The following is a 27,882-nucleotide window of genomic DNA, read 5'->3' on the forward strand; positions in this document are numbered from 1 at the left end:
ATGTGGTGCTGCCTTTGTATGTATAGTTCAGAAACTACAGCTGGTTCAGAATGCGGCAGCCAGGTTGGTCTCCGGATCATCTTGGAGAGCCCATATTACTCCTGTATTGAAAAAGCTACACTGGCTGCCGATAAGTTTCCGGGCAAAATACAAGGTTTTGGTTATAACCTATAAAGCCCTAAACAGCGTGGGCCCTGGGTATTTAAGAGAACGTCGTCTTCGTCATGAACCCCACCGCCTATTGAGATCATCTGGAGAGGTTCGTCTGCAGTTGCCACTGGCTCGTCTGGTGGCTACTTGGGGATGGGACTTCTCCGTTGCTGCCCCAATGCTTTGCAACGCGCTCCCTGCTGAAATAAGACCCTCCCCATCTCTGACAAATTTTTTAAAAATATTTGAAGACACATTTGTTCACCTAGTCTTTTAATTAAATACCATTTTAATAGTTTTAACACTGTTTTAAAATATTGTTTTAAGGTTTTAAATTGTTGTAATGTTTTAACTTCATGCTGTCATTTATTTTAACCAACGTTTTAATTTCTTTGTTGTCATTTATCTGTTTTAACTAATGTTTTAACTTTTCTGTTTTTGTTGTAAACCGCCCAGAGATGTAAGTTTTGAGCAGTATAAAAATATGTTTTTAAAAACCCACACTTTTGTATGGGAGAATTAATAGATCACTGAAAACATTTCATAGGAATGATTAATAATGAACATTAATGGTGCTATTATTTTTCATTCTTTTTTCTAGACTGTTCCATGGGGTATTTTGGAAGAGACTGTTCCTCTGTTTGTAGTCAATGCTATGGTAATGAACTGTGCAATCCTTACACAGGAGTTTGTGATAATTTGCATTCATGTAGAGCTCAGCATTCGCCTGCTGCTTGTGAACAAGGTAACTGAACATAGCTAGTTGGGGAGTGGGGATGAGGGGCTCTATCTGCAAACCAAAATTAAATAAGAACTATTACTTACTCCCAGGAAGTAGTAATAATACTTACAGTAGGTTTTTATGTGCCATTGTTACTGTGTCTACTGCATGCCATGTACATCTTCACTGTTTGAGGGAAGGCCCATGCTTCATGCACAGTTGCTATGGGTACAGCTGCCTAAGGCTACTTCAGAGGTAATACTAATGCTTTAGTATTCTGGGAGTGTGCCTATGAAGCTACCTTGTAGGGGCCAAATTCTTAATCCTTTTAGTTCATTATTTTCAGGGTCTGTCCCAGCTTTACCTGGAGATGCCAGAGATTGAACCTGGGATCTTCTGCATGCAAAATATGTGCTGCTCCACTGAGCTGTGGCCCCTTCCATCACACATATTCCCCCCCCCCTCATTTCACATGTGAGAGAAACAAAGTGAATTCTTTTGCTTTTATTTTAGAACAAAATGAAGTTCTATGTTCTAAATGAACTTGAGGAACTGTGGTTTGTAAAACAATTAATCTGGTTTGGGGTCATTTTTGAGGACTGAAAGGTGGGATAGAAATCCCTAAACAAAAGCTGGAACAAACCAGGACATCAAACCACAGTTTGACATGATTTGCTCTTGCATATTACAATGCAACATCACTACACTGGAAGATTTTGGTTGGCATGCATTGTGTTCTGCACCTGCGATTAATCTGAAAACTAGTTTGCTGCAAGTACATTTGAGCCTAGATTTAAAACAGATCTATTAATGATCTGTAACTTACACTTTTTGATCAAAGCACACACACTGAAATACTAATCGCTTGCTGGTTTGCTTGTATTTTGGTTAGCTCTGAAAAGTGTATGGTGCCCACGGTTTTCTGGTTGGCAGTATTGGGAGAACAATTGCTACTACTTCAGTGCTGAGGCCGCAGCCAGCTGGATTGATGCTCGGAAACAGTGCAGAAGATTCAGAAATACGGACCTGTTATGGCTTGAGAACAAACATGAACTGGTATGGAGAAATGAAGGCTTTCCAATTCTGAGAATTTGGGCATAGTAGACAGGTGTTCTTCTGTTTTCCAGTTATAGAATTGAAAGGCCTCTTATCCAGTTGCCTGATCAAAGGCAGGTCAATACTTCCCAAATACTTGTCTTCAGAATCTAGAATGCTAGAAGCAAAATACTGCAGAAAGATACCTGTAGAATAGGTAGATCTAGATACCTCAGAAAGACTATCAAGTCTCAAGGTTTTCTGCTAGGTTGGGTCTGAGGCTAAATACCTTCCTGTTTCCAGATACAAGGGTTTTAAACAATCAGTGAGACCCAGTTCATAAGAGTGAGCGGGGAGAGCTGGCAAAGCCCGCTTATGAATACATCAAGCTGTTGTATGTTTGTAAGTCCAAACTATAATTTGTGGTCTAAATTGTGGAGCCCCTGGTGGTGCAATGGTAAAACTGCCGCCCTGTAACCAGAAGGTTACAAGTTCAATCCTGACCAGGGGCTCAAGGTTGACTCAGCCTTCCATCCTTCTGAGGTCGGTAAAATGAGTACCCAGAATGTTGGGGGGCAATATGCTAAATCATTGTAAACCGCTTAGAGAGCTTCCAGCTATAGAGCGGTATATAAATGTAAGTGCTATTGCTATTGCTAAATGATGGTTGCATAAACCATGGTTTGTCATGATGTCTGACTTGAGAGAATGGGGCTGTTCTCCTGATCAACAAAAATCGGGCTAGGAGAGCCTAGACTGATTTTTGTTGATCGTGTAAACCACTGGGCTCGCAGGCGAGCCCGGTGGTTTACAAGTGGGTAACCCGCTCAAGTAGCCCTCCCTAAAGCCCAGGTTTGCTGAGAAAGCGCTCCGCAAACCCAGACTTTCTGATTGTGAGTAGCCGTGGATACTCATTAGGAGACCCTTGGAGAGGAGGCAAAAAGCCGCCTCCTGGCGTCTCGCCAGCATGCCCTGCACGCTCGCACAGGGCATACTGGAGCTTCTGGGGGCCACGCGGTCCCTGGGCTCCCAAGCCCCCGCCGGCTCTGTCATGGAGCCAGCAATCCTGTGGGTGGCCGATACAGCCACCCAGGGCTCCTGCAGCAATCGTTTGCGGAGAGAGCGGGCTTAGCCCGCTCTCCCCGCAGTATCGACAAAAGCAGGTCTCACTGATTGTGAGACCTGCCTCAATGTGTTCCAAGCTTTAAAAAGAGTACTTTTCCTAAGAGCCTCAGAGAATACATCCCCACTCAGTCTTGCTCTGGTTCTCTCTTCTCCCACTGTATGCATTCCTTCTGGGTTGCCCAACTTTCCCTGTCTCCATACCTGTTGAATTTGTACTAATCGTGAAAACATAGTATATGTTAGAGCCTGCCTGAGCCTCATTTTTGTTGGTCCCTTCATTCCTATCACAGGAAGGGAAGGAACACTCATTAGAATAGGAAGGAGCAGTTGCCATGGTTGTTGTTCATTAGACTTTTTGTGGATTCCTGCTAGTAAGTATAAGCATAGACCTTGGAAATGGGGCTTGCTTGCTTGCTTATTTATTTATCATCTGATTTATATACTGCTTTTCATTAAAATAATCTCAACGCAGTTTACAGTATAATTTTCTGTACAAAAGTACAGATAAAATAAATATAAAAATAATATCTCAGTTTAAAAATTTAATAACCCATTTGAAGCATTAATACATAAAATTCAAAGCAGCAGCAGTAAAAACAATACTTTCATTTAAATGCTTTGGTGAAGAGCCATGTCTTTAAATTTTTCCTAAAAACTATCAAGGAGATTGAGGAGCAGATGCCAGCTGGAAGAGCATTCCAAAGCCTGGGGGCAATGACTAAGAAGGCTCTGTCTTGCGTGCTCGACAACAGAGCCTCTCTCACCATCAGCATGCAGAGCAGAGCCCCCTCCAAGCAAACAGAATCTGCTTCAGATATCTTGTTCCCAAACCGTTAAGGGCTTTAAAGGTTGAAACCAGCACCTTGAATTGGACCCAGAAACAAATGGGTAGCCAGTGCAGCTCTTTCAGAATTGGTGTAATATGATCCCAACAGGCAGCTCTGGATACAATCCTAGCCACCAAATTTTGCACTAGCTGCAGTTTCCAAATATTCTTCAAGGGTAGCCCCACATAGAGCTGCCCTTACTGCATTACAGTAATAGTCCTCTTCTCAGGCTAGAGGTACCTAGTTAACATAGTTTATTTTATGGATCTATTTATTGTATTTATATCCCACCTTTCTTGTGTTGTGGGACACAAGGAAGGCAGCTTAGCTGGGGTTCCCAGACACTTAGCCCATTCAGTCATTGACTAGACCTTGACCTGCTTAGCTTCATCAAGGTGTTCATATATGGTAAAGGATGACCTTCAGCTCAAGCAGTTACAGACCAGAGTTCTCTGTCCAGATTCCTCATATTGATCACATTGGCTCCATTTGTTTTACAATATTTCTTTCTTTCTTTCTTTTTTGCTGTCATCTGTGCTAAGCTTGTTAAAATTTTGCCAAGTTTAGGGGTCTGGGACCACTACTTCCTCTATGAAGAGGTAGGAAACAGACTTGGAGTGCACTGAATAAAGCTGTAGTCTACAGGAGCCTTTCCCAGGGCATGCACTCCAGAACTTTTGACTTCCCGAGAGAAAGCTTAATTGATTTTCCCTGTTTGTGATTAAAAATATTGCTAACCCTAACTGTGGCTTTTTAAAGTACCACACAAGGCTAATAGTTTACTCATCAAATAGAAAACTACTTTTACATCCAAAATGGTTACATTTTGTCTTGTATTTTGGCAGAAGTGGCTATTCTCTGGAAACTCCTCGGACATTTTGTGGACTGGATTGAATAGCAGGAAGCAAAAGTTTATATGGCATTGGTCAAATATGAAATCAGCAGCAAAGGTTTTACATTGGTACTGTTCATTAATGTTTAATACAATATGAGTTTGGAAGAGAAAATTTATCCAAATGAATGTTTTTTGTGGGACTAACAGAAAGACATTCAGCATTTTCAGAGTTATATTTCAGTAATGCTAAATCAGAATAGATTCTGATTTTGAATAATGCTATCTTGTAGGCCTGTACATGTTCCAAAAATTCGGATTCAGATTCGTATTCAACCCTATCCAAATTTGACAATATTGGACTCGGATTCTATGGGTTCTTGTGATGTTGGATATTGGATCAAATTTGGAATTCGAATCTGAATTCCAACTTAAATTCAGATTTTTCCCCAGAGTGGTCAATGGGGAAATTGGAAACAATTGCTGGTTCTTCCTAGAGCCGTGAAACTTGCCACAGATGTGGAGAAGGAAGTCAGGACCCCCTGTAGTGAGAATTGGTCAATCCAATTCTCCTCAAATGTTTGAAATTTTTGTTAAAAATGGCTAAAAATGGCAAGATCTGGCTTGTTTCAAGCCAAAACTTTACAAAAACATCTGAAACTGAGGGCCCTCCTTTGACCACTATTCCACCAGCATGTGGAATAATCTACCCTTTGCCTTCATCAAAAGGGGTAACAGAATGCCCCCTTTGCGCCCCCCCCTTTATATTTCTGTAATGGATAGGCATACAGTTATGAAATCTGACACACATAATGTCCACATTGGAAGGGCTCTATGTAATTTTTTTTTCAAAGTTGAGGGTCAGTCTCTAAATTTTTGGTGTATTTTTGAAAAACAATTAAAAATGGTGAAATCTGGATTCTTTCAAGGTATAAATTTACAAAATGTTCTAGATCTGAAGCCACTCCTTGGACCATCATCCCACCCCTTGTGGAAGATTTTATATTAATTTTTTCCTTCCCCATTACATAATTTTTTCCTTCCCCATTACATAAACAGGCAGACCTTTTAAAAGGGATTAAAATGAGTTTTTAATCCCTTAATGGCTGGAAAGCAAAGTGAGAAATTCTTTAGAACCACAAAAACAGATTTGGATTTTACCGATTTGGGGCAATTTTGGATAAAATCCAAATTTTTGAATCAGAATTTGCAAAGGCTAACTATCTTGTTTCTTCAGGCCTGGCATGTTGCTTCATTCCTAGAACAAGTGGATTTCCCCCCATTTTGTTCCTTTATTGTTCTGTGGGTTTGTTTTGCTCTGTATTGCACCATTAAAGAATTCTAGCTTACCAAGGGTGGGGGGAATGAAAAATTAATTCCAGAATGAGAGAGTACACAGTGTGCCACAGCTTTTTGTTCCTCTAGTTAACTTATATCATTATTGCTGCTCTACATTTTCAATGTGTAAATGTACACTAAAATTCACTGCTGCTGTGCTCTTTGTTGGCGTTCTACCTGTTTTGTCAGTAATAGTATTTATTGTTGTATGTATATTGGTTCACATCGTGGCTAATGTTGTGCTTGTGGGAGTATGTTTTGCTCATGCAAGAAAGGGGCAATTTTGCTGATTTCTCCTTTCCTGTACTGCCTCTGATGCCCCTGAAAATATGTTTCTGAATGCTCCCCATTCCTAGAGCATATCTTCAAGGGCAGCAGAGGGAAGGAGGTTGATGAAAATTGCCTCTTTCCTCTTTCATGACCATACTCCTACAAGCACAGTGCTAGGACGTGGGCCATTGTTTTTAGCATCTTTAAGCTTCTTCAAAAAGTTTTTTGAAGCAGGCTATAAATGTGTTAAATATGAATTTCCATGTCAGTCAGTGATTTGTCAGTTATGTTTTTTTTGCATCCAGGATGAAATTTAATGGGAGCACACTAGGAAGTTGTGTAGGTCTTAATTTATTTAACAAAACTGCTCTGAGGTTAAATTGTGAGGAAAAATACAGATGGATTTGTAAGAAAAAGGAAGGTAAGTTCTATAGTGGGGTTTTGAAGAGGAAGGAGATTATTTTCATGTTTTGTCATTTATTTTAATTATACACTTGATCTTAGCCAAAAGGCTGAGATAATCAGGAGAGGTCCATCTGCAGTTGCCACCAGCTCATCTGGTGGCTACTTGGGGACGGGCTTTCTCCACTGCTGCCCCGAAGCTTTGGAACACACTTCCTCCTGAAATAAGAGCCTCTCCATCTCTTACAACTTTTAAAAAGGCAGTCAAGATGCATTTGTTCACCCAAGCTTTTAATTAGATATTGTTTTAATTGTTTTAATTGTGTTTTAATAGTTTTAATGTTGTTAAAATGTGTTAATCTTTTTATTGGTTGTTTTTATTGTTTTGTAAACCACCCAGAGAACTTACGTTTTGGGCGGTATAAAAATGTGTTATATACATACATACATGCATACATAAATATAGCCTCCTTCCACCTATCCTCCCTCAGGTCTTCTTTGACTATCACAGCAGATACACTCGGGAAAACTCGTCTCTTGCTTTGTATTTTCTCCTTTCAAGCGATCCTCACAGTTTCCCTCCCCTCTTTCTTTCCATCATTCCACGTTCAGGCCTTTTTAAAAAGTTATATAAGAAGACCTCAATATTCACGGGGATTCCGTTCCACTGTACAACCATGGATACGGAAACCACTAATTTCAAGGCATCCCAGCAATGGGGAATTGGGGTTAGGTTCCTGTTCAAGGTAAAACATGGCCAAAACATCGTTTTTCTTGGGGGGAAATGCAGGGGGAAGCTGCCTGCTGTTCTTATCTGCTTCCTGAGTCATGCTGTGCCCTGGAATGCCTCCAGATTGGCCAAAAATCTTTTTTAAACAGACCCATTTTCTTTTTTAAATGGACCCATTTTGAAGCTCTGAAACACAAAATGTTATTTCCGGCCACTCCTGACCCATGGATATGTGAAATCACTGTGCTTTTTCCCCTTCCCCCCACCCACGTATGCTGAGGACGGGTGTCTATTACGCGAATGTGGATACGCAAATCCGCAGTTAATGAATCCGTGGATATCAAGGTCCTTCTGTATTTATTATAAGGCATTCTGATTTTGACAGCCCTGAATTAAAGTATGCTAAGCTGTGCAGTGGATTGAAATCTTAAATGTTCAGTTGTAGTACTGATCCAAAGTTTAAGGAATAGATGGTGCCACGCAAGGCTTAAGGGCTCTCAGAATTCTCTATTAAATGTCAGTGAAATTGTGGTTCAACTGGGCACCTTGATCTCCAAGCAAGGCAATGGCATGGCTTTTCTTGCAATATATTTCCCCTCCGAGGCTTCAAAAACAAAAGTTTTAGAAAGGTCTTAACACATGCAATTTGCAGCACGTATATCACGTAAAACTTGTTTGGCAAGCACCATAACCATATTTCTCTTCTCCAGTAGGCAGGACTATGCTAATTAGATAAAAGAGCTTAAATAGCCCGGGAAGGAGAGTTCTTATAGTCCTGCATCCAGCTCTAGAGGCAGCTTCTCTTCCCAGCCAAGCTGCTGTTTCTCTTTTGTTTTCCTTTGGTTCTACATTGCTACCATTGTTCCCTCTAACAAGGATTCCCAGATGTTGTTGACTACAACTCCCATAATCCCCAGCCAAAGGCCACTGCAGCTAGGGATGCTGGAGTTATAGTCAATAAGGTATAGTCTGGAAATCCCTGTTAGAGGGAACAGTGATTGCTTTTTTCCTTGTTTCCTTCTGCACATACACAAACACCCACACACAAAAACTTTACTCTTTTTCTTCCTTTCTTCTTTTCTCTCCTTCTCATGACACATAGAATCAGGAAGATTCAACATGTGCTCTTCCCCAAGGAGAAGATTTAACATTTCGGCCTCCCAAGAACACCCAGCAGTAAGTGATAGCGACCCACGCTGCAGCTTCAAGCCCACCTACAATCACTCAGTCCTCAATGGTGCCCAAAAAAGAGGAAGGAGGCATGGACATTCTAGAAGGTCCTGCAGGGCTTTGAACATCTAAAAGGCTCCATTGTTCTCCATCGGTGCCTGCGCCCATAGCACCACCACCTTCGTGGCCCTCTCCACTGCCACAGCCTTGGACTGTCCCAGCAGGAATGCAAGGCCCCGCCCTGCACTCCATGTTGCCCATGAAATGGCCATGTGGGACCACTTTGCCTCCAGCTGAGGCCCCCTTACCAGCTGCCCTGCTTTGGCCTTTGTGCCTGGCCCCTCCTGTCCTCCCCAATCAGCCTGCTCCTATGTCCAGTATATAAATCTAACAATGAAAAAATACCTGTTTTGCCATATTTGAAATGCCATGTTTCAAAGAAATTGGGCAAAGTGGTGATTTTTGAAGTTTACACATCTTTAAGCTTTTCCTTATAGGGAATAATGGGGATTTCAGCAGCCTTAGTTATAACTCCCCAGGGGAGGGGTAACCAGAGTGGCCCAGAGCGGGTTATGGTGGGTGGTAGTGCCCAATGGGTGCAAGGAAGCTACCAACTAGATTTCAAAGGAATGGAGCAAAGGGGCGATTTTAAAAACATTTTTTAATTTGGCATGTCTTTGTGGCAGATTTGGGGCAGAAAAGGGGTTTCGGGGGCAAAAGAGTGGATCAGGTGGTAGTTCCCCAATGGGTGCCTGCTGCAACCCAGATTTCAAATAAATTGGTGAAAGGGGTGGTTTTTAAAAGAATTTCTTTAAGCTTTTCCCCCATACGGAATTTCAGCAGCCCCATAACTCCACTTGGGGGGCACCAGGGTGGCCCAGAGCAAGGTGTGGTTTAGTACATATAGGGTGCCAACCACCCCCAAAATGACAAGCCCATGAGGCACTGGGTTTTGTTGCTTCTGAGGTGGTCTGAAAGTAGATTCTCTGATAGGAAATGAGAGTGGATTCAATGACAAATGTTCATCAAAGGGGCAAAAGGATTTACTCAGTTTTGTTCACTGTGCCAAAAATTGTTGAATCCCTTTGGGCAGTATTGGACTTGAAGTTCCTCAACAAATTTGTACAGCTCAGAAAGTTCTGGTTAGAGACCCTGAGATCCGTTGTGGAGGCCTTATACCAGTCCAACTTCCTGGCCTCTGTGAACTTGATGGAAGCATACTTACACGTGCCAATCCATCTGGTGAACCACATTTTTCTATGCTTCAAATATAACTGCCTTCATTACCAGTACAAGGCGCTACCATTTGGCCTATCATCAGCTCCCAGAATCTTCACAAAGATCCTGGCCCCCTGGTGGCCCACCTTTGGTTGAAAGACATTCAGGTTTTTGTCTTTTTGGATGGCCTCCTGATATGGTCCCCGTCCAAACCAAATGTGAGGTCAGATGTGAACAACACACTCGGGATGCTATCTAACCATGGATTCTTAGTCAACCAAAGAGTCAACTTGGACCCTCCACTCAAATTCGCCATCTAGGCGTAATAATAGACACATTATCGGGACCTTCTCAATCTCCCTCAAGACCATATCCAAGACAATGTCCAGTTGGCAAAGTGACTGCCTTCCCTACAGTACCAGATCTTACTCTGGGCAGACACCGGGGCCTGACGGCGGCGTCCCTAGCTGCGGTTCAGTGGGCCCATTTCCACCTGCACCCATTTCACTAGTTTCTCCTACCATATCAGAATGATATTGTGAGTCAGAGACCTACCAAGGTCAAGTTTCCACCACATGTGTTTCACTCTTTCCGATGGTGGACTCAACAATCACGAGTTTCCTATGGTCTGACCTACCTAGAACACCCCAGGGTGATCCTCATGACAGATGCAAATATCTCTGCCTGGGGGACACACTGTCTACAGCATTTGGCGCAGGGAAAGTGAACTCCACAAGAGCAGCCACACAGTATACATTGGTTGGAACTAAGGGCCATTCACTTGGCCCTGCAATGGTTCCAACAGATACTACAGAAATGGCATGTTCTGGTCCAGAAGGACAACATAACTGCTAAAGCACACATGGACCAACAATTGGGCACCAGGTCCAAGTTCCTGTATCAGGAAGCCTCGCTCTTACTCCACTGGGTGGAATCTCATCTAGGCTCATTAACAGCCCATCATGTCAGCGGGGTTCTCAACAGATTGGCTCAGCAGGAAAGAGATCCAACCAGCAGAATGGAGCACCAGCTCTCACACCTTTATCTTGATGATTCAAGCCCTGGGCACTTCACAGGTGGACTTCTTTGCTTCACCAGTCAATGCAAAGCTTCCCCGGTTCTCCCGCTTTCTATGCAGTGGACACTCTATTGGCTCAGTGGCTTCCGGGACTATGCTATGCATTTCCACCTCTACTGGTCCTCAGCCACTGCCTCCACAGGATTCAGATTCTCTAGGCTCAAGAATTGCTTGTGGCACCACACTGTCCTCAAAGACCATGGTTCGCAGAATTCCTACACCTGTCAGTCAAGGGCCCATGGATCTGGATAGTGAGGCCTCGACAGTCATAAAAATGGGTTCTGCGCCTGCACAGGACAGCTTCGGGTAGTATTGATTAGCTCCTTGCAACGCCTTTTAACTGCCTCTGCACGAGCCGTGCAGTACCTATACTGGCAATTAGGCATCTGTTGCTCAGTTTCTTTCTGACTACCGACGCGTTCAGACCTCAGATACTTTGTTGCTCCTCGGAAAGTAATTTGTTGTTTAGCTCAGAATACGACCTTAGGACAGCCCATGACTATTCTTCACACACCCCTAAATGGAAAAGTATATATTTAGTTTTAATGGACAAACGGATTGACCACAGAATGACAACGAACGGCAAAGTCTAACGTTTCCATCTCTGTCCCTTATTTGTCTATAAACAGTGACCCTGAACTGTGTACCGACTTCCCCTTATCATGACAAGGACAAGTGTTAACATATAAGAGAGAAAACCAAGCAGCTGCTGATTCCTTTGCCCATGAGTGCGCCTATGAAGGAGAAAACCACCTTCAAATGGTGTATCCGCTGCAGGGCTAAACTCCCATCAACAGACGGCCATCAGCTTTGTCTCTTCTGCCTTGGAGAGGAACACTCCACGACTGCTTGCCTTATATGTAAGACCTTTTCTAGACAAACTCTGAAGAATATGGCGGCACAGCTGAAGGTTTCCTTAGTGGAGTGCGCGCTTTGCCCGTCTACCTCATCTTCCCTGCCGAGGGCTGCTCACACGCATTCTAAACCCTGGGTCTGCTCTTTTGCCTTCCTCGAGCACAGTACTATGGGGACCTCCTTTAAGTCTTCGAAGTCAAGCCTATTTAAAGAGCCCTTGGTGCTGATAAATGGCAGCCCGAAGCACTGGTGCTTTTCGCCATCGACACACGCAGCAGCGAAGAGGCATGAAGCTGCTTCGGCTACAAAGCATACTACTCCGTCCCCGTCGGGGCTGCAAGCTGAGCCGATGAGGAGCAGGGCGAAGTCATTGTCTCCTGCCCCAACCCCTCGGCAATTGCCTTCCACCCCGAGCTCGATGCTGAGCGGTGGAGCACCTACTCAACATCGGGTCGGTGCTAGCAAAGGGAGAGACTGGGACTCAACAAAAAAGAAAGAAAAAGGCGCTACTTCGGCACGGAAGCTGACTTTGACATCTACAGCCCTTCGTCCATCAACTTCTGCTCGGAACCCAACCTCGATGTCGAAAGCTGCCTCTCCGTTGACGTCGAGAATCACTCAGAATGAGAATGAGCCATCTTCAGCAAGTGCTGAACAGGAAATCCTGGATGAAGAAATGCAGGCTGAGGTTACTTCAACAGATGGAGGGATAGAGGTCAGAGTCCTCTGACCTGCTACTCCTTCAATCTGGAAACACGACCCCTTCCACCTCTGCTTTCCAGGGGTTTATTTCCCAGGGTTTAGATGTTGTTGTTGATGATGATGATAATGGTAGTCTTCCTCCTCCGAAGACACCTTCTCTCACTCCTGCTCAGAGGACACCAATTGGTTTATGTCCAGTGGGAGGGTGGGTGACACTAGCATCACTCTATCTCCTGATGAATTTGCGTTATTCAGAGAGTGGCAATTAGAGAGGCTAAGGAGACCCCATCTCCCAGACCACCTGTTGCTGTTACAACGCAGACTACACCATGCATCTTACCTCACACTTCAATTTCAGTTCAGACTACCACTCCTTTAACTGATGTGCCCAAAGGCATAAATACTGCAGTTCAGACCTTAAATCCTCATCCAAGCAAGCCACCTGTGAGAGATTCCTCAGTGCAAGCCATGATCCCACAGTCTTGCCCTATCAGAACAGTATCTATTCAGACTTCTTTGCCACCACTGTCAACACCTACCACCCAGAGGTTGCGTGTCAGTCATAAGGAGTCCTTACCTTTGGAACTATCAGACTTGTCAGATGATGTACCTTCCTCCTCTGAAGAAGATGAGTACCCTTCTGACTCCTCGAGGGATGACCCCAAGGACGACTCAGACGACCAGCTTCCACAAGACCCTAGTCCAGATATTGTAGCTCTTCCTTCTGATTCACCTACGGAAGAAATTAGGGATGTGCGAAATGTTTCGGATACAAAACGTTTTGTACCCAAAACAGCCTGTTTCGGGTGTTTTGTAGACAAAACAAAACACTCATTTTCCAGATCCAAAAGTTTTGTATACAAAACAAAACGTCCCTGTTTCGGCTACAAAACGTTTTGTTGTTTCGGACCTCCATTTTGTAGTGATCTCTGAGTCAGTCTCCATTTTGTGTTTAACATCTCTTTGAATTTCACACCCTTCCAGTCTTCTGATCGGTGACCTAAATCATGGGCTGACCTGCTGACAATTCCCTCCTTGTTCCCCATTGGCTCTTTTACTTCTTGCCACTCTTTACTGACCCCACATTGGCCAGGGGAAGGGTTGCTAACCCATGGGGTGCTGGGTTCTGTTGTTTCTGTGGTGTTCTGAGTGTAGATTCTCTGGTAGCATATGAGAGTGGATTCTTGTTTTTCACTGAAAATCTCATATGCTACCAGAGAATCTACAATGAACACCTCAGAAGCACAAAACCCAGTACCCCAAGGGCTTGTGGGTATGGAGGTGGTTGGCACCCTATGTGCACTACACAACCCCTCGCTCTGGGAAACCCCAGTGCCCCCCAAGTGGAATTTTGGGGCTGCAGAAAACTCCATTATTCCCTATGGGAGAAATCTTAAAAGACACGTAAACTTCAACAGTTCACAAAAGACCAGCCCTTTGCCCAATGGAGAGGAGAACTGGTCTTGTGGCTGAGCATGACTTGTCTCCATAGTTAAGCAGGATCTGTCCTGGTTGCATATGAATGGGAGACTTGATGTGTGAGCACAGCAAGATATTCCCCTCAGGGGATGAAGCCGCTCTGAGAAGAGCAGAAGGTTTCAAGTTCCCTCCCTGGCTTCTCCAAGATAGGGCTGAGAGAGATTCCTGCCTGCAACCTTGGAGAAGCTGCTGCCAGTCTGTGAAGACAATACTGAGCTAGATAGACCAATGATCTGACTCAGTATATGGCAGTTTCCTATGTTCCTAATTCTTTTGAGATAATTCTGGAAGTTTCCTTGCCCCCTTTGGGCACTACCACCCACCACACTCCGCTCTGGGTCATCCCTTTCCCCTTGATTTGAAGTGATACATTTGCTGGAATCCCCATTATTCCCTATGGGAAAATTCTTAAAGAATTTCTTAAGTTTTCTTAAAACTTAAGAAATTCACAAAAAATCAGCCCTTTGCATAATTCCTTTGAAATTTGGGTGGTAGCTTCCACCCATTGGACACTACCACCACCACCCATTCTTTTTGCCCTGGTACCCTTTTTAAAAATCCAAATTGATTCGGATTCGGATTCGGAAAATTCCGCTACAAAACAAAACAGGGCTGATTCGGATTCAGAAAATTTGGGTACAAAACAAAACAGGGGTGTTTCGATTCGGATACAGATCGAAACAAGAAAATTCCAAAATGCACACCCCTAGAAGAAATGAGATCCTACAATCAGCAGATAGCAGAAATGGCTGATGTGCTCAATCTCACTCAGAAAACAACAGAATTGGACGACCCTGTATATAATTTCTTAAAGAAATCATCTGGCTCACAACCAGTTTATCTACCAATGCTCCCAGTGACTACAAAGGCAGCTAAATCTGCATGGGAGACCTTGTAAACTTCAACGGCTACCTCAAAGCGTCTGGAATCTCTTTACAGAATAAAAGAGCAAGACAACGAATATCTGATTAAACATCCAGTGCCTAATTCACTGGTTATTGACTGCACCTCTTCGGCAAAATCAGGGAGGAGGCATACCACACCAGCAGACAAGGAGGGCAGGAAGCTTGATGTACTTTCTAGAAAGTCTTACTCTATGGATGCCTATCCATTAAGATCTCAACTACATAGCTTGCCTTGCAAAGTATACTTACTCCTTGTGGGAAGGTCTCCATGCACAGAGATCCTCTTTAACATCAGAAGAGTTTCAAAAGTGTTTTGATACTGTTTTCTTGAAGACCACGACAGCTACGCGCCAGCAATTGGTGAATGCCAAACACTTGGCAGAGTCCGAGTCACGCACTCTCACGACTGCGGTGATGTTGTGACGCCATGCATGGCTGCGATTGACCACTTTGATGCAAGATATGCGTGGTTGCATAGAGTCATTGCAATTTGATGGGAAAGGACTATTTGCAGAGCAAACGGATGATACTATGGAGCACTTAAAGAACTCTAAGATGACAGCCAAGACGTTCGCGGCGCAATGTTTTACTAATAATAAGTTTCAGCCATATCAGCGGAGACAAGGCTCCTACCGGAGGAATGAGCAAAGGGAGTATAAGAGACCCTTTAATCGCTACAATTGTAGAAATTACACGCAAAGAACCAAGCCAGAACAGCAGGGATGCAACAAAGCTGCACAACAACCAAAGCAACATCTTTGATTGTCCCCTGAGCCCACAATTACTGGAACTAAAGCAACCAGAACAACCAAGATTATTCCACGGAACCACAAGGTACAACATTACCTTGTTGCAAACCAGAAATACCATCAAACTGGCAAGCCATGCCCAAGCATGGCAACACATAACATCAGATCGCTGGGTCCTGCGTATAATCAGGATGGGTTACGCGATCGAACTCAAGACTCTTCCTCAGTTCAGTGGGATAAAGTATACCACAGAGACTCAGACGCTAGAAGAGGAAGTCAAGGTTCTGTTTAGGGATGTGCACGGAACTGCGGAGCTGCAGTCCAGCACTGGTGTACGGGGCTCTTTAAGGGCGGGGGAGGGTGTACTTACCCCCCTGCCGTGTTTCCCCTGCCGGTGCATTTGTTTGGTAAAGCTTTTGGGGCGGCAGGATACCTCCCTGCCGCCCCTTCCCCCAGTCGTCGGCAAAAGGCTTCAAAAAGCCTTTTGCGTGTGCGCACATCACGTCTCTGCGACATGCACGCACGTGACATGGTGACGTGTGCGTGCGATGTGCGCACGCGTGAAAGTCTTTTTGAAGCCTTTTGCCGACGACTGGGGGAAAGGGCAGCAGGGAGGTATCCTGCCGCCCCAAAAGCTTTACCAAATGAACGCGCTGGCGGGGGAAACGTGGCGGGGGGGGGGGAGTACACCCTCCCCTGCCCTTAAAGAGCCCTGTACACCAGTGCCGGACCGCCCTCATGTCTGGACTGGTTCGGAGGTCTTGAGAATGGCCTCTGGACTGGTCCGGGCTCACCCCTAGTTCTGTTGGGCAAGGAGGCGATTTCACCGGTACTGTGAGCTCATGCTCTGACAGGCTTCTATTCGAGGTACTTCCAGATACCCAAGAAGGATGGGGGCATTCAACCAATTATGGATCTCAGGTGGCTGAACCTACAGTATATGTCAACGTGAGGAAATTCCGGATGATAATGCTGCAAGCGATCCTACCTCTTTTTCACCAGGAGCAATGGATTGCAACATTGGATTTGAAGGATGCCTACTTCCACATCGGCATACAAGAGTCTCACAGGAGATATTTCACGCTAGGCAGTCAGATTTTCCAATACAATGTACTGCCTTTTGGCCTAGTGACAGCTCCATGATTCTTCACAAAGTGCATGGCTGTCATGATAGCCTACCTACATACACAAGGAATCTCGATATTTCCGTTTCTCACAGACTGGCTTATTGCAGGGAAGACCAGAGTGCAATTGGATGGCCAGATTTGGACAGTGACTACACTACTACACGACCTGGGCATAAGGATAAACTGGGAGAAGTCTCACCTTACTCCCGCGAAGCGCCTCAGATATATTGGTGCAGAACTGGACGTGGACTGCCAGAGGGCGTTCCTCTCACAAGACAGATTCAGTCGAATAAAGGAGATGGTATTATGCTTTCATGCCAATCCACAGCAACAGGCCAGGTCAATCCAGGTTCTTATGGGCCTGATGGCCTCTTGTACCGCTACTGTTCGCTACGCAAAGCTTCACATGAGGAAACTGCAGATGTGGTACCTGAGTGTTTTTCGCCCCAGTGTGGATCCCCAGGGTCTGCCCCTTCAAATTCCTCGCAGAATCCTGGACTCCTTGTTGTGGTGGATGAGAGATTTGAACATGCAGGTAGGGGTTCCATTTCAGACCCCGATACCCACTTGCACATTGACCACGGATGCTTCCATGCTCGGATGGGGAGCTCATCTAGGAAAGCACAGGGCTCAGGGCCAGTGGAACCAGTGAGAGATGAAACATCATATCAATCTCCTGGAGCTTCTGGCAGTGTTCAAGGCATTGCAAGCCTTTCAAGACATCATTCAGGAGGGGGTTCTACAACTTCAGATGGACAATACCACTGCTATCGCCTACGTAAACAATCAAGGGGGAACGGTGTCAAAACCATTGTGCCATCTAGGGCTCCAGGTGTGGAACTGGTGCATTGCAAGGCGCATACACCTGGTAGCTATACACATAAAAGGACAGGACAATGTCCTAGCAGACACGTTAAACAGATCTCTCATCCTTCAGCAACACGAATGGGAGCTCAACTCCCAGTTGTTGAAGGAGCTATTCCTCGCCTGGGGGACTCTGACTGTCGACCTGTTTGTGACATCAACGAACAAAAAGTGCAACCAATACTATTCAAGAATGGGGGAGGGCCACCTATCCAAGGGGGATGCCTTCCAATACCTTTGGACACAAAGTATGTTTTATTTATATCCTCCCTATCTCCCCTTTTAAACAGGGTCATAGCCAAGTTTCTACAAGACAACACCTGTCATAAATCTGTTAGCTCGTCTAACCCAACAGGATTTACAACCCCCTTCAGCACTCCCCCTGTGAGTTAACAGAAAGTAGCAGCGAAGCTGCACGAAGGAAAACAAAAGGCTCACAAAGAAAATAGTGAATGAATCAAGTCCCCTGGACTGAACTAGTTACCCCCTCTAACAATAACTGAGTAATAACTGAAAAGAAAAAACAGTGCAAGGAATGAAAAAGAACAAAGGACACCAGAGCAAGGAATTAACGGAACAAGAACACAGAGCAGGAAAGAACAGAACAAGGGCAAACTGGAACTTGGAAAAGTTGATGAATTCAACACAGAAACACAGTCCACGGTCAGCAAAAGTTGCTAACAGCATCAGTGGAAATCACAGACTGCTTGATATATGGCTCAAGAGAAACAGCAGCCAATCAGACTTCCCTTAGTCAGCACTTCTGCTTCCTCTCTTGTGTTCTCCTTCACCTGCGTATCTCCCACTGAGCTTGCCTTTTGAGACGTCTTCTAAAGACAGGTGAAATCCCAGCCTCCTCCTGATCAGCCTGCTCCTGATCAGGATTCATGTCTGGCAGCTGTTCCGATTCCTCAGCTCCAGAGTCTGGTCTCCCTGCCAAATCCTGTTGCTGTGCCTCTGAGCCCTCACTAGCAGGCGTTAGTTCCTCCTGTTCCTCCTCTGACTCTTCTGAGTCAGAAGTCTGCGCCATGACAACACCAGAGCGATTCTTGTCACCCCTTGGTGGCCCAGACAGACGTGGTTCCCTCAATTTTTATGTCTGTCAAACCACACATACAAGAGATTACCTCAGCGAGAGGACCAGATATCTCAACAAGAAGGACAAATACTCCATCCTAACCTGTCTGTCCTCAATCTGACAGCATGGAGAGTAGGTTACTGAGGAAGATATTAAAGAATAGCAGGAGACTATCAACTAGGAAAAATTATCAATCCAAATGGAAGAGGTTCTCTTCATATGCCACTGAGCACCATTTTCTGCCAAAAGAGGCCTCTGTGAAAGAGGTAATGCTATATCTAACCTCCTTGAAAGCCAGCAGGTTGGCCAGTGCCTCAATAAGAGTCCATTTGGCGGCCATCTCCACTCGCCACAGTGGATGGGATCACAAGACTGTGTTTACTCATCCAAAGTGCAAGGAATTTTTGAAAGGCCTGAATAACCTTTACCCCCCAGTGCAAAGGCCATCTGACAAGTGGAGCCTCTCTTTGGTTCTCTCAACTTTGATGGAAAAGCCTTTTGAACCTATGGACACCACTTCCTTAAAATTGGTAACATTAAAGGTTTTATTCCTGGTGGCAATTACATCTGCAAAACATGTGAGCGAATTACTTGCTCTTCGAATGGATGAACCTTATACTCGGTTCTTTCCAGACGGAGTAGTTATGCATTTAGACCTGGAATTCCACCCGAAAATAGTAACTGATTTTCACATAAATGCAGACATTGTTTTACCTACCTTTTGCAGAAATCCATCCACACCGCTGGAAACTTCTTTACACATGCTAGATGTGCGGAGGGCCATCCTTTTCTACCTGCAGAGAACAAGAGATATGAGAAAAACAAAAAGTCTTTTCATTGCCCTGAATGGGAAGAACCGAGGCCTTCAACCATTGTGCCAAAAGCTGTCTTTTTGGTTGGTGGAACTCATTAAGATGGCCTACGATATTCAGGGAATCACTCCATCATCCACTATTAGAGCCCATTCAACGAGGGTGCACGCTGCCCCGGCAGCTCATCTTTCAGGAATAAAATTCAAAGATATATGTATCGAGGCTACCTGGGCCTCGGACCAAACCTTTGTAAAGCATTATGCACTAGAACTTTGCTCTGTAGAGGTGGCACAATTTGGCAGGGCCGTTCTTAAGAGGGTACTTCAATAGCTTGCAATACCCACTACCATTTGGGCAACTTGTGATTCACCCATTTTTATGACTGTTGAGGCCTCACTATCCAGATAAACAGGTTGCTTACCTGTAACAGGTGATCTGGTAGTGATGCCTCGACATTCATAAAACTCTCCCAGCCGACCCCACTACAGAGTGCAAGTAATCGAGACATTACATTTCTAAAGAGTGCATGCGATTGAGACATTACATTTACACTAAAGCCCGTTAACAGTTCCTATGGAGGACTATAACAATTTATGCTGTGGGTCGGGCATTCAGAAACTGAGCAACAGACGCCTAACTGCCAGTATAGGTACTGCACGCCTCGTGCAGAGGCAGTTAAAAGGCGTTGCAAGGAGCTAATCAATACTATCCGAAGCTGTCCTGCGCAGGCGCAGAACCCATTTTTATGAATGCCGAGGCATCACTACCAGATCACCTGTTACAGGTAAGCAACCTGTTTTTCCTTCCAGTAACTCAGGACTTGCTTCACCAAGGCCCCGTCCTTCACCATGACCCAGCATGGTTCAAGCTTGCTGTCTGGTGTCTGAATAGAACATACTGAGTCTCCATGGCTATACTCCCAAAGTTATGGACACTATTCTAGCTTACAGATGGGTATACTAACCAGTGTTTCCTCTAACAGGGATTCCCAGGTGTTGTTGACTACAACTTCCATAATCCCCAATCAAAAGCCATTGCAGCTGGGGATTCTGGGGATTGTAGTCAACAACATCTGGAAATCCCTGTTGGAACACTAATACTAACTGCATTCATCAGTCCACATGGTGGTTTTTTCTTTGTTGATGCAGATGTAATGCCCTTTCAGGGGATGACTACGGTCTGCCAGAACTCCTCCGTTTTCTTCAAGATGGCCTTGAGAAGGGTCACAGAGCGAACATGCTCAAGCAGCAGGGAGCTTCGTTGGCTAATCTCCTGTCTGTCTCCTCTGCAAAGGGACTACACCCACACCTGCATCTCAAATGATTTTTCAAAGGTGCCTCTTTGTTCTCTCCGCCAACAATTCACAGATTTCCTTCCTGGGATCCCCACTAAGTCCTCTGCGTGCTGTACAAACCGCCTTTTGAGCCCACTCAGCTCATTCCACTCCAAACTGTTTCCTTCAGACTTGCCTTTCTGGTGGCTGTCACATCAGCCAGACATTTATCCGAACTGTGTGCATTATCAGCAGATCTTTATTTCTGCATCTTTTCTCCTGACTCTGTTTGCCTGATTCAGGTTGCTTCTTTTATACCTAAAGTGGCCTCAGTCTTTCACCGATCTCAGGATATAGTTCTCCCTTCATTCTGTCCTAAGCCTCAGCAGCATAAGGAGAAGGACTGGCACAAACTAGACGTCCATCAATGCCTGAAGGTTTATCTCTCCTTCACGTCTGCATTCTGCTCCAGGTGCCTTGTTTGTTTCCTTTCTCTCTGCCTCAGTGGGCAGAAGGTATCGTCAACTACTATCGCCAGATGGATCAAGGCATGTACTGTATATCCCTGGCATACAAAGTACAAAACTTGTGGACTCCACTTTACATTATGGTGCACTCTACCAGATCCGTGGCAACGTCAGTGGCCTTCTCAGCAAATGCCCCACTGGCAGAAATACCACCTGGACATCTCCATCCATGTTCACACTTCACTACAAACTCAACTTCCATTGCTCTTCCCAAGCAGCCTTTGGCAGACGGGTCCTGCAACATGTTCTCCCACAGATTCTCCCACCCGGGGTCCTTAGCTGTGGCATGTCCCATGTGAGATGTCCCCATCCAGCAGCAGAGAAAGGAACATTGATTACCCACCATGAAGGCTGCTTCCTGCTGTTGGATTTGAGGACATCTCAACCCACTTGTCTGGGCATCTGCATCTACTGGCTGTGTCTTTTCTTTTATCTTATCTCTCACTTTCTTCTATACATTGGACTTGGCTGTGATGAACTGGGAGGGTTCTCCTTCCCAGGATATTTAAGCTCTTTTATCTAATTAGCATAGTCCTGCCTACTGGAGCATGTGGGAAGGATAACCCATGTGAGATGTCCTCAGATCCAGCAGAAAGAAGCCTTCACAGTGAGTAACCAATGCTCCTTTCTGACCGAGTGTATAGTAAAGTTGTGTGTTTCTTTTTCTTTTCCCACCCCCCAGTGAATGAAATTTTTGATGTCTATGTTGATCAGTATCTGTCAGGACCATTAGAACCAATGTATTACACATCCCTTTTTGCTGCTGTATTGGACTGTTTAAGTTATCCCAACTGCACAGGGGTAGTGCAAGATTACAATTACTATAGAAGAACAACAGGTATTGATGAAATTTATACCTGTGATGAAATAGCAACTGCATATATAAAACGAGGTATGTATGCTGTGTTTCAGATAGTAAAAGTCAACAAGCTGTTTTTCAGTTTTATTACTACTGCATAAATATTTGCAAAAAATGCCTTGTATTAAGGAATCTTTCATGTTTCTTCAGTGTGTAAGGAAAGTTTGGGAGTATGGATAGGGTTACTAATTTTTCTTTTTGGCCAGAGCCTCTTACATTGTATTGAAAGCTTGTTCTGAAAGATTGTCTCTTTCTTTTTTTGAGAGTCTGAAGTAGGAGGGGAGGGTGTGGAAAAGACTTGGTATGCATGCTACACATGACCCTTTGGATTCTGGGTATAAAGTATATTTTTTACATAGTTAAGATATGAACTTTAGGGTTTGGGGTTTTTAAAAAATAACGACATTTGTTTGTTTGTTTGTTTATTTAAAAAAGAAAAACCCACTTCCAAAATTTCAATAATCATTGCAATAATTCAGTTTTGCATGTATAACTTGCAGGTATATTTGTAATATAAATAATAAAGAGTTTTCTATATCACCTACTGATACATTGCCTTTTAATGAAACATGTAGCTGAATGTTATGTGGAAATGCATTCAAATGCTTAGGTGAGAGCTCAGAAATGAAAATATCTGGAACTTGTCTGTAATGGAAGATCTTTGTTAGGAACATAGGAAGCTACCTTATACTGAGCTTAGTATTGTCCACACAGACTGGCAGTGGCTTCTCCAAGATTTCAGGCAGAAGACTCTCTCAGCCCTATCTGGAGATGCCAGGGAGGGAGTTTGGAACCTTCTGCATGGTGCTCTTCCCAGAGTGGCTCCATCCCCTAAGGGGAATATCTTACAGTTCTCACACATATAGTCTCCTATTCAAATGCAAACCAGGGTAAACCCTGCTTAGCAAAGGGGACAATTCATTCTTGCTACCACAACACTAGCTCTCCTCTCATATGATCCATTGTACATGCATAGTACTGAGTAATTGGAACAGTAGCCTCATCACGGGTAGAATTCGTAAACTCCCCAAGGCGCTCCAGCCGCACCCATTGCATTCAGTGTGACTGTTGACTTTGGCAGTTGAAGCAGCTAATACTCAGTTCCTTTCCAACTGCTGTGGCATTGTCCTTGCTGGGGCATTGCTTCATGGATTGGCTTGGTTCTTGGCTACAGAGACAGAATTATTTTATTTTATTTTTAAATTGGATTTCTGGCTTGACTCTTGGACCGAATACAGCTTGAAACTGTTTTTATGCCTCCTCATCTTTCCCAAAAACCAAGATTTATTAAATTAATACTGGAACCGAACTGCTCCCCAAACCAAGCTAATTCCCCCATTTTAAGCCAAAATCACAGTTGGAGCGTCTAGCCAGCACTCTAGGGCAGTTCTGATAACAGATTGGACATGAAAAATATTTCAAGAAGTGTGATGGTTGTAGTGCAAAGCTGCCGACCACTAACCACCATGATCTGTGTCTGATTTTTGGGGGTTAGGGCCACATCAGGATATCCAAGATTTGTATTTTGTTCTCCAGACAAACTAAAAAGAGTAAGGAGCTATACTTAAGAGCTGCTTTATATGGTCCCGATGTCCTCTAATCCCGATGCTTATATCTCCCTCAACATTTATGGCTTTGAGGGCTGTGTCTGTTGATATGGTTGGATCTTTAATACTGAGGAACTGAGCAATGTTGACGTTGACACTGCAGGCTTCAACACTGGTTCCATCGACACTGGCATCAACAGTGAAGACCATCTCCTCGACATTGCTTTTAAACATCTGTGTTAAGTTGGAAAAGAAAGAAAGCCACCAGATCAGCCAAAGAAACATAGGAGAAAAGACACAAAGTCAAAGCATTCCTCCCCTTCATTGGCATCAAAGCATACTTAGTTGACGTTGACAAGAATGCCAGCTCCTTCTGATGTTGTGAGACATGAGAAAATAATGTCACTCTCGGTACCATTGTCTACTGTTTCTTCATCCATACCAGAGATCTGTACAACACTGGTTCAGCCTTCAGTACCAATAATTTTGATTCAGCCTTCAGAGATGACTACTTTGCAGCCTTTGATAATGTCAGCTGAGACATTCTAATAAGGTGTCAATACCTTATTGATGTTGACAACATCATCAGTCATTGTCCTATTAGAGCTTTCTCCAACTGACACAGTGGTTAAATAAACAGCAATAGCCACTCTGGATGCTTCACTTAGTACACCTGCAACATTTCAAGGCTTTCTAAGCCATGGGTTAGATGTGGAAGAGGAAACAGATAATGAAACACTTTCTGTTCCAAAGATACCTTCCGTGTCCCCAAGGAGGACACCATCAGTCTCAGCTGGTCATCTTCTTAGATGGGAATGATGGCATAGAGTTTGCCTTACCTGAGCCTGGGTTGGGCTTACTATCCCAGGAGTTCTCTAGGTATGTCGGACTGTGGATTCAGACATGCATGGGGAAGCAGTTATGAAAGTTATTATACTTTATCACCAGGACTGCCATAGTGGGTCTTCTGAACTACCTAGACAGAACAAATAACTTTACAAAAGATACTCAGTTGTTAGTTTCATACAGAGAGAAAAATATAGCCAAGACAATAAATAGTCATAGATTGTCTCACTGGTTGGTTGAATTGATTACAGGGAAGGTTGAATTGATTACAGGATTTTAGGACACAGGGGATTAGGCCTCCATTAAAGTGCACTCCACAAGGGCAGTTTCTGTTGAGGGTTTTGAGGAGAAACATTAAAATCCTTACTCAGTAGAATATGCTTTGGTGGTAAAAAAGTTTAACCCAAGAAATTAACTATGTCTCACATACTAAGAGAGACATAGTATACAAACAGGCACTAGCTTTCAACAACTGAAGAATTCTAACTGACCAAGAGAGACCTATTAACATAACTCATCATGCCTCTAGTGGCCAGAAGAGGTTACTGTGGTGCTAAGAGTCCAAGCAGAATTCTAAAAATTTCCAATCAGCAGCAAGCCTATCTGGCATTCTGGAAGCAGAGATTTGTAAAACAGACACATGGGCATCAGATCAACCATTCATCAGATCAACCATGCATTGGATATACACTGCAGCTGAGGTTAAATTTTGGAGGGCCATACTTAAGGGGGTGCTGCAGTAACTTGATTGACCCCCCCGCCTAGGATGGGCTAGCTAATTACTTAGCACCGTAAATGTACAATGGATCAAGACAAAGATAAACTTTGAGTGATCCGTGTACATTAAGATGACCCTCCCATCCTCGTGCTGCAGTTGAATTACTTACCAGTCTCACCTGCCTTTTAAGTTATTGTAGGACTCCTCGTCAACTCTTGGTGGTCTTCCAGGAACTGAGTGATAGGCCCTCCAACAAGCAAAGTCTGCGTTCATGCTGAGTGTGATAGGTGTGACTGGAACACCTCAAGGAGCTTGAGAATGCTACCTGTGAAGGTACTATGCAGATGCATTGCCCAGTATTGTGAATCTGATTGCCAAGAAATTTAGGACTGACAAAAGGAAGTACTTTTTCACACAATGCATAATTAACCTATGGAATTCTCTGCCACAAGATGTGGTGACAGCCAAGAGCCTGGAAGGCTTTAAGAGAGGTTTAGATAAATTCATGGAGAACAGGTCTATCAATGGCTACTAGTCTGAGGGCTATAGGCCACCTCCAGCCTCAGACTGCAATTACCAGCCTTAACTGCAAATACCAGTTGCAGGGGAGTAACAGCCAGAGAGAGGGCATGCCCTTAGCTCTTGCCTGTGGGCTTAACAGAGGCATCTGGTGGGTCAGTGTATGAAACAGGTTGCTGAACTAGACAGGCATTTGGCCTGATCCAGCAGGGCTGCACTTATGTTCTTATGAATGTACATGGATCACTGAGAGATCACTGTTTACAGGCAAGCAACCTGTTTTCCACATCTTTGGAATGCTCTCCCAGAAAGGCTTCGTCAATCTCTCTCTGTTTAGTTTTATAACCTTCCATTGTAAAGACGGGCTGTGATTGTCATGTAGTTTTAATCTTGGCTGATGTTCTACTTGTCTTATGTTATCTGTTCTCTTTTATTTGTTTTAGGATGAATCATTGTATTTTATTGTCTTTTACTGTTCTTTTATCAAAGATTTTATGTCTTTATGCTTTTATCCAACCCATGCAGCAGTGTACTGGAGGTATGGGATGGGATATACATTTTTTAAATAAATAAATAAATAAATGGCTACATGAGGAGGCAGCTCTAGAGAGCATAACAAAGCCCAGCCTGCCCTGCCCCTGCAACTGGCAGCACACCAAGATTAGTACAGGGAGTAAAATCAGAGCTACATAAAATATACTCTCGAAGTGTTTTAGTGCTTTTCTGATATGTGTTATTTTTTTATTTGATTCATAAGGGCTGGAGCTTTATATAGTAGCTACTTCAGAAGCAGTCATCTGCGGGGGTGTTCCTCATAGAACTAAAGCTGACATTGCCTGTCTCTTCCAGGGCCGGGGGCACTAATGGATCAGTAATTCAACCTAGGACAGAGGTTGAGTGAGAGACCACTCCATCAGGATCAAACATGTCTATGCTGTACTGCTGTCACAGTCAAGAACATGGACCTAGTTGAGGCTAGGGAGCTAGCCAAAACAATGGTTCCATTAGGCCCAGACACCATTGTTGAATGGATGGCAGGGCTAGTTAGGCTTCAACATGATTTAAGACTGACAATAGAGGAAACACGGACCTTGATCCGTGCAGCTGCACCAGCTGGTTTACAGGCCCAACTCATCTCTAAGTTCTCCCAAAACCTAGCTATTGTTCAAGGTGTAGAGACCCTTGACACATGGGGAGCGTGCCGGGACATGTGTGCCGTGGTACTTCCGGCTGGGGCGATGCAGGAACATGCAATTACTGCCAAACAAAGGAGGGATGAATGCCCAACACAGTTCCTTTACAGAGCAGCAATGGGAAGATATCTGGCCGGTCTAGTGGCTGTGCCAGCAGGGGCAGGCACCCTTGCCCAGGCTGCTTGGACTGTGAGGGATCTAAAAGCCATGATCCGGGGACTCCTTCCATGGTACAAGGAAAAGGTGGGCTTGCTAGGGGAGAATGAGCCAGGCAATTTCAATGATCTCCTAGAGCTAGTTCAGCATATTGTCAGCCAGCATGGCTTTGAACCAGCTCCTGGGGAAACTGAGAAGCCCAGTAAACACAAGGTAGCAGCAGTCACTGAGACTATGAGCTACAGTGTTGTCCCAACACAGAGAGAAAGCCAAGGATTCGATAAGCAGGGAAAGTACCTACAAAAGCCAGTGTCTGAAAGGACCCAGCTTTGGTTTTCGCTGCGAGATTATGGAGAGGATATGGAAAGGTGGGATGGGGCTGCCACAGCAGATCTCAGACGCCGGGTTGAGGAACTGGCTAGCCGCCCAGTTCAAAACCAGGCGTGGGTTCCCCCAGAAAGATATCAGGAGAAGGGAAGGGCAGTACAGGCAGTTAGAGAAACTACTGGACCTCGTGACTCAAACCTGTCTATCCAAAATCTAGAGACATCCCTAAATAAGATCTTAAGCAAGGTGGAAGCACTAGAGAGGTCACAAAAAGCTTCCCCACAGACTGCTTCAATTGCAGCCATAACTGAGAGGGCCCAGGCAACCAACCCATTCACCACAGTAGCTGGAGTCAGCTATGGGGTTCAACCCCAAGTAGGGATGCAGACGACAGAGACATACTTTCCTTCCCCACCCACCTTTGCCCTGTAGGGGTGCCCTGATGCCAGG

General features: G+C 44.4%; 1 protein-coding gene across 8 annotated transcripts in view; it reads left to right on the forward strand.

Annotated features, from left to right (window-relative positions):
• LOC128345453 (uncharacterized) overlaps positions 1-27,882 on the forward strand; it is a 244,597-nt gene that overhangs the window by 32,101 nt on the left and 184,614 nt on the right. For all 8 annotated transcript variants that reach the window (XM_053297393.1, XM_053297396.1, XM_053297395.1 and 5 more), the window contains 5 exons: positions 752-895; positions 1,764-1,927; positions 4,704-4,819; positions 6,604-6,719; positions 21,950-22,159. In XM_053297393.1, coding sequence (XP_053153368.1) covers positions 752-895; positions 1,764-1,927; positions 4,704-4,819; positions 6,604-6,719; positions 21,950-22,159 — 750 coding nt within the window. The remainder of the gene's footprint in view (positions 1-751; positions 896-1,763; positions 1,928-4,703; positions 4,820-6,603; positions 6,720-21,949; positions 22,160-27,882) is intronic.

This window comes from Hemicordylus capensis, chromosome 2, assembly GCF_027244095.1.
Source record: "Hemicordylus capensis ecotype Gifberg chromosome 2, rHemCap1.1.pri, whole genome shotgun sequence".
NCBI lineage: Eukaryota > Metazoa > Chordata > Lepidosauria > Squamata > Cordylidae > Hemicordylus > Hemicordylus capensis.